Source organism: Microcaecilia unicolor, chromosome 2 (genome assembly GCF_901765095.1).
Source record: "Microcaecilia unicolor chromosome 2, aMicUni1.1, whole genome shotgun sequence".
Classification (NCBI taxonomy): domain Eukaryota; kingdom Metazoa; phylum Chordata; class Amphibia; order Gymnophiona; family Siphonopidae; genus Microcaecilia; species Microcaecilia unicolor.
The window spans coordinates 619,480,596-619,493,112 of record NC_044032.1 but is presented as its reverse complement, the minus strand read 5'-3'; the positions used below and the strand labels follow the sequence as shown (position 1 = coordinate 619,493,112).

Sequence of the window (12,517 nt, the reverse complement as noted above, 5' to 3'; positions counted from 1 at the left end):
CGGAGGGCGGGCGGGCCAACCCCAATCCAACCCCGATGTTTCCCCGAAAAATAAGACAGTCCCTGAAAATAAGACCTAGCGCATTTTGGGGGGGCCAAAATTAATATAAGACAGTGTCTTATTTTCGGAGAAACACGGTATTGGGGATTCTGCATGGAATGTTGCTATTCCACTAGCTGAAACCACTCAAATCTCCAAACTATAAGATCTTTGGTGAATATAATCACGCTCTTCACAAATCCAAAGATAAGAACTATGTGTGTGCAAACGGCTTATCTATAAAATGATTTTGTTATATTTTTAATTTTTTCATATATATAATGATTTATATAATTATATATTGATTTGGGAGCCCTCGGTAGATACCACTTTAAGGCAACTTCATTGTTTCTTGCCTAGTGGCATAGTCTCTCTTCATTGGGTCGTCCCTTAATTGACTATTTATAAATGCTGTTGCAAACACACTCCACAAAAGTGCTCAAAAATATACGTGCTCTGAATACAAAAATAATTGAAAAACTTAAACTTATCTTAAATGCCACAACATATCTCTCGCTGTTGGAGTCCACTTAGGCTTCCCCTAAATTGTGCCCGACGCCGCGGGTTTCACTGCTTTCATCAGGGACTCGGGTTAAAATTGCCCGCTTTAAATTCCCAACAGTCTATGCACGCAGCCTCTCGTAGATTATATAAATCATTATATATATGAAAAAATTAAAAATATAACAAAATCATTTTATAGATAAGCCGTTTGCACACACATAGTTCTTATCTTTGGAGCTATTCCACTAGCAACATTCCATGTAGAAGGCTGCGCAGGCTTCTGTTTCTGTGAGTCTGACGTCCTGCACGTACGTGCAGGACGTCAGACTCACAGAAGCAGAAGCCTGCGCAGCCACATTGGTGATCTGCAAGGGCCGACTTCTACATGGCATGTTGCTAATGGAGGCGTGGCCTAGTGGTTAGAGTGGTGGACTTTGGTTCTGGGGAACTGGGTTCGATTCCCACTGCAGGCACAGGCAGCTCCTTGTGACTCTGGGCAAGTCACTTAACCCTCCATTGCCCCAGCTACAAATAAGTACCTGTATATGTAAGCCACATTGAGCCTGCCATGAGTGGGAAAGTGCAAGGTACAAATGTAAATAAAATAAAATTTTATACAGTAAAAGGCATTAACTTGAATCCTATGTTTGGAGCTGCAGGAGAGGGAGACGTTTGCACTTCAAGTACAGTAGGAGGCGACAAAGACGATGAAGCTGGAAGCACAATCTCCTTATTAGCTTTTATAAGGGATGAGCTGATATATAAACAAACACCAGTAAATTGAAAGAAAGAACATGATTTGAAATGTGCATGTGCACGAATAGCTGGAAATGTAGCGCTGAAGGTGATTTGTTGGTTACATATACATCTTCTTGAATGCACAAAACCACAAATCGTGAACATGTGAATAGCGAAAACGCCCTGTATGTCTACCTGTCAAATACATGCTGTGTGAGATATGTGTGCTTAGGCAAGATTTGGGCATTTACTCATATATATATGCCGCTGTTCTAATGATTTACTTGTATAATCAGCGCATAATTGTTAGTGTATATTTTATGAACAGGAAAGCAAATAAGAACAATCCTCCGCACTAGACAAAGAGTACAAAACACAGCAAAGGAGACAAACTCACCGTATACCAAAAATCGAGGTGTCAAATAATAAGGGCGCGTTAGTGTTTTTAGCAAGCGCTAAACATTAGCATGTGCTTAACGCTAAAGACACCTGTATATTCCTATGGGTGTCTCTAGCATTTAGCGTGCGCTAAAAACGCTAGCGCAGTTTAGTAAACAGGGCCCTCAAGACTTGACCCTCAAGTTGTGTTTCAGCTGCAAGGCTGATCAGCTGATAGAACGCTTAGCGTGCGATTTCTGCTGGCGCCTCATTTGAGATTGTTTTTTCTTTGAACTGTGTAGCATCGTCCGTAAGAGTCAACCAGTTGGCATAGTCCAATGGCGTTAGCGCTTTTTCAGAGACTTCTGATAAAGGCCTTGCAGCCAAAACACAACTCATGTCAAGTCTTGAATTTACCAACTTATTAAAGACTAGTAAAAAAGGCCTGTTTCTGAACACAATGAAACGGGCGCTAGCAAGGTTTTCCCCCCAGTTCGCTGCTGCTCCCCCCTCCACCACCCCGAGGTCGCCACTGCTCCCCCCCCCTCCACCCCCCCCCCCCGAGGTGATCCAACAGCCCCCCCCAAACTGCCTCGTGCATATTTCACACACCTTTCCAGTATCTCCCTCAAGTGTCAGGGTCCCCCTCCCTCCCTCCCAGATCCCCGAGTTTCAGGGTCTGCCTCCCACTTCCTGGATCCCCCCTCCCTCCCAGTTCCAGGATCCCCCCTCGCTCACAGTTCCAGGGTCGTCGTGCCTCCCTTCCTCCCTCCCGTCCACTGCCAGCCTCCCTCCTCACGAATTTTTGAAGTCTCACTTACCCAGTCAGAGTTACAGCGTACGGCGGCAGCAGCAGCAGCTACAGCCATCCGCCGTAACCCCGACTGGGTAAGTGAGACTTCAAAAATTCGTAAGGAGGGGAGCTGGCAGTGGATGGGAGGGAGGGAGGAAGGGAGGCAACAACGATCCTGGAACTGTGAGCGAGGGGGGATCCTGGAACTGGGAGGGCGGATCCTGGTAGTGGGAGGGAGACCCTGAAACTCGGGGATCTGGGACGGAGGGAGGGAGGGAGACCCTGACACTCGGAGTGAGGGAGGGAGATACTGGGAAGGTGTGTGAAATATGAGAGAGGCAGTTTGTGGGGGGGGGCTGTTGGATCACCTCGGGGGGGGGGGGAGGGGGAGCGGTGGCGACCTCAGGGGGGGGTGGAGGGGGAGCGGCGGCGGCAACCTGGGGGGCATGGCGTTGTGGCGAGGGCGGCAGGGGCAGGGACTCTTGCTCCTGTCTTACGGTTGGTCAGTGTTGCGGGTGACGTACCCCTCCTGCTCCTTATCGCCGAGCCAATCTGTTGTCTCCTTTCCGGTGACGTCAGCGATCTACGGAGCCTAGCAGACCAACTCCAAAGGAGCCATGGTCTGAGGCAGCAAGATTAGAACGTTGGAAGTGAGAATTATTATATAGGATTTATTTGACGACTTGATTTTTGGAATACAGTGTATATTATATAGAATTAACTTCTTTGTACTTATGGAAATTGTAGGCATTTTTCTTTCCTTGGCAACATTCCTGGGAATTTTTCCTTTTCTTTTTGTCATATGTTAAATTATAGTGGTCACCTTGTGGAGGTTTGTTGTAGATACCCGTAGAGTGAGGTCACCACGTGAACGTATTCGTTAAGACTCGAGCTGCCTTCTCCTGCAAAATTCAAATCTGGTCCTAAAATTTACATGTTTGAGCAGGCTTCCTCCCCATGATACTCCCTGGTCTGGCTCTGGATCGGTTCTAACTACCCTCTTTTCTCTCCCTCTGCTTTTCTTTTTTTCTCGCCTTTTCACTGGATTATATAATTTCCCTCTTCCTTACCTTTCTGCTTTGCCTTGTTTCATACTCATTTTACTTTGCTGGCTTTTGCTTTTTTTTTATTGTGCACAGCCTTGTTTTGTTTTTAAAGGTGGTATAGAAAATATATATATATATATATATCAATAAACTAAACTATGGGACCCTTTTACTAAGATGCTTAGGTGCCTACGCACGTACAATGTGCGTCAAATTAGAATTAACACCTGGCTGCCGCATTCCCGAACAGTAATTCTAATTTTGATGTGCGTCCAAAACTCACGGCAGAAAATAATTTCTATTTTCTACCCTGTGGCGCTAACTGGGTGGTAATCGTCAGTGTACACGCACTGATGATTACCACCCGGTTAACGTGTGAGACCTTACCGCTTAGTCATTGGGTGGGGGTAAGGTCTCAGGCCCAAAATGGACGTGCGCCGATTTTTATTTTGCTGCACGTCCATTTTCTGCAAAAAAAAAGGCCTTTTATGCAGGTTCGCTGAAAAATGGACCTGCGTGGGTCCAATACATGCACCTACACCAAATCAGGCCATTTTTCAGCACACCTTAGTAAAAGGGTCCCTATCCTGCTTATTTTCGAAAGAGAAAGCTGGCCATCTTCCGACACAAATCGGGAGATGGCCGACCATCTCTCAAGTCCGGCGAAATCGGCATAATCGAAAGACGATTTTGGCCGGCCTCAACTGCAGTCCGTCGCAGGAGCGGCTAAAGTTTAAGGGGGCGTGTTGGAGGTGTAGCAAAGGTGGGATGGGGCGTGGTTAACACATGGCCGCCCTTGGCCAATAATGGAAGAAAGAAGGCCGGCCCTGACGAGCATTTGGCCGGTTTTACTTGGGCCATTTATTTTTAGGACCAAGCCTCAAAAAGGTGCCCCAAATCACCAGATGACCACTGGAGGGAATCGGGGATGACCTCCCCGTACTCCCCCAGTGGTCACCAACCCCCTCCCACCCTAAAAAGAAAAACATTTTTTGCCAGCCTCAAATGTCATACCCAGCTCCTTGACAGCAGTATACAGGTCCCTGGAGCAGTTTTAGGGGGTACTGCAGTGCACTTCAGACAGGGGGACCCAGGCCCATCCCCCCCTACGTGTTACACTTGTGATGGTAAATGGGAGCCCTCCAAAACCCACCCGAAACCCACTGTACCCACATGTAGGTGCCCTCCTTCACCCATAAGAGCTATGGTAGTGGTGTACAGTTGTGGGGAGTGGGTTTTGGGGGGGGGGGATTTGAGGGGCTCAGCAACCAAGGGAAGGGAGCTGTGTACCTGGGAGCTATTAATGAAGTCCACTGCAGTGCCCCCTAGGGTGCCCGGTTGGTGTCCTGGCATATGAGGGGGACCAGTGCACTGCGAATTCTGGCCGCTCCCATGACCAAATGCCTTGGATTTGGCCGGGTTTGAGATGGCCGGCATCGGTTTCCATTATCGGCGAAAACCGATGCCGGCCATCTCTGACATTTGGCCGGCCCCAACCATATTATCGAAATGAAAGATGGCTGGCCATTTTGTTTTGATAATACGGTTCGAGACACCTCTTTACGGCGCAGGCCTTAGAGATGGCCGCCCATATAGATGGCTGGCGCCGTTCGATTATGCCCCTCCACGTCAACAAACTAAAGGTAGAAGAGTAAAATATTTGGAAAGGAGATTTACAAATAGAACCAGTAGATGGAAAGATTAAGCTTGTAAATGAGGGGTGTTGTGTTCTGTGGGGGGGGGGGGGGGGGGGCAGTGGGGGGGATGCAATTTCAGAAACCCTGAAAATATAAACTTGCCATAGGCACACAGAAAGTGAAACTGCAGGGCAAGTCCTCTTCTGTCAGGAGAGAATAGAAGTGACAGTGACCTGAGCTGACTGCGTTTTTTTCTCTCTTCCAGAAGTCTTCCAGAACCCCTGATGACGTACGAGTTGCATGGAGAGTTCATCGTTCCTGCCAGTAAATATTTGGTTTATTAAATTCTCTTGGGAGGTGTTCGCTAGCACCATGTGGTTCAGATGTGTGAAGCCTACGTTAGTTGCTTTTTAATGAAAAGCAACTGTTCTTAGACAAAAAAAAGGGGAATGTGAAGAGGTCTCTAACTTAGGGCCCTGTTTACTAAGGCACGTTAGCACTTTTAACGCGCCTACAATTAGCGCGCGTGCTAACCATGTAAGCGCCTATAGGCATGTACACGGTTAACGAGCGTTAAGAATGCTAACGCGCCTATAACACAGCTTAGTAAACGGCCCTTAGGATTGTAGAGCTTAGTAGATGCTGTGGATGAGCAGTCTTGATAGGCCATATGGTCTTTATCTAATGTCATTTTCTATATTTCTACAAGGGTTTAACCAAGTAGGAGTGTTTCCTGTCTGGTTAAACCCTGCTGATCAAGCTGGCACCTGATATTCAGCAGCACAACTGGTTCGTGGCAATTTTCAGTCTGCCAACTGGCTACGTAACCACATAATTAGGACCAGGTCCTGACTTTATGCAGCAGGTTAGCTGGGCACCTGTCTGAATATCAGCCGGTGCCCGGTTAACAATCTCCGGGGTTAATTCAACCCATGTCTGGAAGTGGCTTACCAGCCCCTTACTGCCGTGGGCTGAATATTTACCCCTTTGTTTTTCATATTATATTAAGTGCTTGTATTTCGCAGATACCCTATAATAGAGGCGTATCTGAACTGCGGCGGTAGGGGGGGCCAGAGCCAGAGTGAGGGGGCACATTATAGCCCCCCCCCCCCGCCGCCTTCACCTACCTTTGCTGGCGGGGGACCACAACCCCCGCCAGCCGAGGTCCACTTCCTCCTGCCACTGGCTTTAAAAATATTCCTTCAGCTGGCGGGGGACCCCAACCCCCGCCAGCCGAGCCGAGGTCTTTGAAGTTCTTCTTCGTCCTCATGCTGTTCAACTGCTGAATCCAGTTTCGGAGTCTGACGTCGCAGCACGTTGTACATGCAGGACGTCAGACTCACAGACTTCTGTGAGTCTGACGTCCTGCACGTACAACGTGCTGCGACATCAGACTCCGAAACTGGATGCAGCTTTGAATAGCAAAGGTAGGTGACGGCAACGGCGGGGGAGGGTTGATGGCGGTATGGGGGGTCCAGGCCGAAATCTGCGGGGGCCCCACGCAGATATGCCCCTGCCCTATAAAGTTCACTGCAGATCACATTAGAAGAAATTAGGACATAACCTAAGAATTACGACATATTACATTAGTTACAATTCAACAATTTGAATTACTCTAAGAGAAACTCCCTAAAAAGGTAAGTCTTCAAACCTTTCCTAAATTACCTATAATCCTTTGTCGTCCTAAGGGAAATAGGCAGAGAATCCAAAATAAATGGGGCTTGATAAAGTAGAGAGGAGGACCATTACCTAAATAACAGTCTTCACCTTAGGAAAATAAAGTAAAAACTGGTTTCGAAGACAATAATCATTTCTGTACAATGGAAGATTGATAAAAGGCATTATGTAGAGGGATGCAAGACCGTACAATATTTTATAAATGGTTATATGAAATTTAAACTGAGTTCAGGCTATAATAGGTAGCCAGTGTAATATAATACTAAAAGAAGAAAGTTTCTCAAATTTTGGAATTGCATATATCAGTCTGGATTTTGAACTGTTTGAATCCTTTTTTAAAAGTGGTTTTGAACAGCCCATGTAGATAATGTTACAGTAATCAATCTTAGAAAGTATGAGAACCTGAACTAACAAACTTTTACTTTGTTGCATAAAAATATGAATTTACGATAAGTATAAACAATGTAATAGTTTGCAGTGGCTCTAAATCCTTCCCTAAAATCTTTCTGTGCCATCCAGTATAATGATTTACTTCTATCATTCCCTATGATTGATGACTGACTTCATTCGTTTGCAAGTGGTAGATAAATTCTCTCATTGAATAAGGACATAAGAATAGCCATACTGGGTCAGACCAATGGTCCATCTAGGCCACTATCTTGTAGTTCAGTGTTTCCCCAAGTCCAGTCCTGGAGTACCCCTTGCCAGTCAGGTTTTCAGGATATCCACAATGAATATGCATGAATTTGATTTGCATACACTGCCTCTTTTATATGCAAATCTCTTTCATGCATATTCATTGTGGATATCCTGAAAACCTGACTGGCAAGGGGTTCTCCAAGACTGGACTTGGGAAACACTGTGCTTGTGTGGGTCCAAACTTAAAGGGCCCTACGCTGGCCATGAGTAATGTGCGGAACTATAGACTGGTCTCCAATCTCTGCCAATCTAGCCAAATTAATAGAACAGGTGGTCTTGAAGCAAATGATTGACTTTGTAGAAACCTTAAAGGATTGCATCCGAGGCAGACAGCTTTTATGAAACATTGTCGTTCAGAAACTGTTTTAGCATCACTAATCAATGAAACGTGGGAAGTTTGAGATAGCGGCCAATTAGTACTAGCTGTCTCACTAGATCAGGCTGCTGCGTTTGTTCTGGTGGATCACGCTTTGCTCATTCAGCGACTGAAGACCATAGGTGGTGTGGATACTGCCTTAGCATGGTTCGTATCATTTCTTTCAAGCGGATCCTATACTGTCAATATAGGGAGCAACACTTCCTCACTCATATCTTTGGAATGCGGAGGCCCGCAAGGTTCGGCGTCATCATCGTTACTCTTTAATGTCTACTTGAGCCCTTTGATAAGCCTGATTCAGGAAGTGGGTCTGAGTGTATATCGTGACACAGACAATATACTGATGTTTGCAAAGATTCACCAATTACAACAGATCTGTCCTATCTTCAAAAGGGGTTAGAGGCAGTAGCTGGCTGGCTGCAGCAACATCAGCTTGTACTGAACGTTAGTAAGACTACAGTTTGCTGGATCACAGGGAAGAACACTGCCCCAGACATGATACCTTTTCTGTTTGAGAAGCCCATATGACTGGTAAACAGCTTCAAATACGTAGGGATGGTAATTGATTTAGCTCTCTCTTTTGAGGAGCAGATAACTTCAATTGCCAAAAAAGCTTTTTTTCTATTATGACAGTTGAGGTCAGTTGAGGGTTATTTTGACGAGGCTGCATTACAAACATTAGTACTTGCCTTATTCACCTCCAGATTGGATTATGATAACACAATTTATTTGGGTGTCTCAAGCTGTCAACGTAAAAGATTGCAAAATACTGCAATTAGGCTCTTAAGGACAGTCAGACTATTTGATCATGTGACTCCTGTGTTAGATACCACTGGCTGCCTGTCCCTTTTAGAAGCAAATTTAAGATCCTTTACCTAGGCCATACGTCCTTATGGGAGCAGCAACCTCATACTTAAGTAGCTGGACAATCTTGTATACGCCCGCTAGATGCCTTAGATCCTTACAGGACTTTAGGGTGTCCACATCTCCTCTGGTAAATGTCCACTGGGCATTCACAAGGGATAGGGCCATTTTCTGGCAGGCACCATTTCTCTGGAATAGCCTGCCAAGGGAAATTCGCGGGGAAGTAAATTATAAGAAAGTCAAGGCCCTTTTGAAAACTTATTTCTTTAAGCAGGCTTGTGATCTGTGACTCAGGAGTGTGACATGTGGACTGTCGAATTGCATGTTATTTAAGTCTATCTACTGATTGCTCTTCTCATGTTTTTAGTTTGTTGTTTGATTATATGCAAGAATGATTGAGATCTTGGGTGATTGTGGTTAGGTCTGTCTATTCTGGAACGCACTGCCAGGCAACCTAAAAGCGACCTATGAACTGACCAACTTCCGTAAACTACTAAAGACCCATCTCTTTGACAAGATATACCACAAAACATGTGAAACTCTCACACATATCCAGAAATGTTAATAATACCTTATGTTATATTACTATCATGTATTCCATTACCATTCAACCCAAAATCCTTCTGTAACACCAAATGTCTATTCTTTTATCATTACCACTATCCATGATGTATTGTAAGCCACATTGAGCCTGCAAAGAGGTGGGAAAATGTGGGATACAAATGCAATAAATAAATAAATAAATAAATAAATAAATAAATAAAATAGGTCTGTCCTCTTGATTTCTGGAGAGTGGAGTTCCTCTTTTATTTTGTATTTGATCAAGTAAACCGCTCTGATATGGTAAGGGTGAGCAGTATATCAAGTTTAAAATAAACATAAATGTAAAGTCCAATTAGGTTGTGGGCGCAGTAGACAAGTGACCTACCGATGGCACCACAAGGTATTCATTTACCTGCTTATAATCGAACGAGAAAAACGCCCAAGTTCCGACCTAAATCGGGAGATGGACGTTTATCTCAGAAATATGAATAAAGCGGTATAATCGAAAGCCGATTTTTGGACGTTTTCAACTGCACTCCGTCGCGGATGCGGACAAAGTTGATGGGGGCGTGTCAGAGGTGTGGCGAAGGTGGAACTGGGGCGTGGCTATCTGCCGAACAAAGATGGGCGCATTTCACCGATAATGGGAAAAAAGTATGCGTTTTTAGCTAGAATTTAGGACACTTTTCCTGGACCCTGTTTTTTCACGAATAGGGCCCCAAAAAGTGCCCTAAATGACCAGATGACCACTGGAGGGAATCGGGGATGACCTCCCCTGACTCCCCAAGTGGTCACTAACCCCCTCCCACCACAAAAAAATGATGTTTCACAACTTTTTATTTTCACCCTCAAATGTCATATCCAGCTCCCTGGCAGCAGTATGCAGGTCACTGGAGGAGTTGTTAGGGGGTGCAGTGGACTTCAGGCAGGTGGACCCAGGCCCATCCCCCCCTACCTGTTACAATTGTGCTGCTTAATGCTTATTAGTCGTCCAACCCCCCCAAACCCACTGTACCCACATGTAGGTGCCCCCCTTCACCCCTTAGGGCTATAGTAATGGTGTAGACTTGTGGGCAGTGGGTTTTGAGGGGGATTTGGGGGGCTCAACACACAAGGGAAGGGTGCTATGCACCTGGGAGCTCTTTTACCTTTTTTTTTGGTTTTGTAAAAGTGCCCCCTAGGGTGCCCGGTTGGTGTCCTGGCATGTGAGGGGGACCAGTGCACTACGAATCCTGGCCCCTCCCACGAATAAATGTCTTGGATTTATTCGTTTTTGAGCTGGGCGCTTTCATTTTCCATTATCGCTGAAAAACGAAAACGCCCAGCTCACACATTGTTGAATAAAACATGGGCGTCTATTTTTTTCAAAAATATGGTTCGGTCCGCCCCTTCACGGACCCGTTCTCGGAGATAAACGCCCATGGAGATAGGCGTTTTCATTCAATTATGCCCCTCTTAGTCACCTTATGTCACCCATACAAGTAAGTGCTAGAGAGTCACCTTCTACCTTGACCTTGTGAGGGTTTGATCTGAAAGCAGGTTGACCTATGAGCTTTGCAGGTCTGCTCTCCCATTGAGCAGGTTGCTGTAGATTGAGAGAGCAGCTGGAAGACGGAAGCAGACAGAAAACCTACACATATGTATGCACATGTGAGATGATTGGCCTGGTGGCTCAGTAACAGTGGGCTTGTCTTTAGTTTGATTCTTAGGTCAGCTCAGCTGTTTCATTTCTAGTGGATAGATTCCAGATCCACACTTCCCTGTTCGAGAGGGAGCTGTGCTCTGTGGTCCTTGCAGTGACTCAGCCAAGTGAAGCTCTGTGGTCCTGGTTGAGCATCGTCATTGCAGTGACTCAGCTAAGTGAAATGGGAGGAGATACAGAACTGGAATAGGGAGGGGAGCCCTGGATAAATGCAAATGAAAGCTCTTGGGGTCATAGCCTAAATAGGAGACCAGGTCTGACTGAATGAGAGGACTAAGGAGCAGGAGAAAACTGCTGCATCAAAGCAATATGAGGGCAGTTCTATAACTAGGTGTCCCGATGTCGCATGGTGAAAGCTTATTCTATAATGTCATCACGGTACCCAGATTTCATTATATAACACTAGCATAACCCAACATTGATGCACCTTACCTAAACCTGGCATAACTTTGAGCATTCAAATACAACAAGGGCACACCATGCTACTCGTGTGCCCTTACAGATTAGAACAGTAGCTTAAAAATGAGATGTCAGTAGATTGTGGAGGAAGTGAGTATCGCTTCTTTACTATCCACATCTAGCACAGTGTTACTGCCATTTATTTTTAACTTGCGACCTTCATTCACACGTTTCTTACAGTAGTACTAGAGGATGAATTTCATATCTGTCAGCTATTTGCAATCAGTAAATTGAATTCTTTTTGAGAATGTGCTACACAGAATAGAACGATATGACTCACTTCCTAAGGTCATCAGCACTGTTAACCTGAATCCACAGAAATATAGTTATTAGTACATGACTAAGGGAAGGCTGAGCAAGCTGAATTAATAATAATGTTAGCTTAGCCTATCTGATGACAGCTGTCCCTTACTGCTATTGCACCACGGTCTCCACTCATCTCTCTCATTTGTGCTTCCCATCATCCTTTCTATCTGTCCCAGCTGTGAACTGGGTTCTCAAATTCTGTTACTGTTGGTTGGTCCAAGAAAGCGCCAGCATTGGGTGAAAGAGCAGACCAACCAGTAAATAGTTTGAGGTTAAAATATTTATTACAACACTACAAAGCTTGAGGGGATTGAAAACTTGTACCTGATATGGCCACATTTCGCTTTCAACTAGGGGCCCGATGCACAAAGCTTATTGTGCTGGGAATGTTTGCTTTAGACTGGTTGTAGCCAGTCTAAAGCAAACCTTATTAAGCGAGTAATACACAAAGGGGTTTTCAGTGGTTCTAACGTGTGCAGCCACCAGTAACCCCATGCAAATGTATTATAATGAGCTCATTAGTATTCTAATGAGCATTCCAAGTGATGCATGGCTCCAGAGCACCTAGCTTTAATGAGCAAATTTTACGGCTGCTCTGGAGCTGTCAAGAGGAGGGAAACACAAGCAGGCCACTATAAAGGCGGCCTGCTTGTGCTCTCTACTTCTCTGCTGCTGACCACCCCCCCCCCACCACCACCACCACCAGCTTGGTATGGAAGATTGGAGGGTGGCCAATGTAACGCCCGTTTTTAAAAG

General features: G+C 45.4%; 1 protein-coding gene across 1 annotated transcript in view; it reads left to right on the top strand.

Annotated features, from left to right (window-relative positions):
- The window catches only part of ARHGAP10 (Rho GTPase activating protein 10), a 503,009-nt gene that overhangs the window by 313,946 nt on the left and 176,546 nt on the right, over positions 1–12,517 (top strand). Inside the window, exon 16 of the mRNA XM_030191662.1 lies at positions 5,401–5,459. Within this exon, the coding sequence (XP_030047522.1) occupies positions 5,401–5,459 (59 nt within the window). The remainder of the gene's footprint in view (positions 1–5,400; positions 5,460–12,517) is intronic.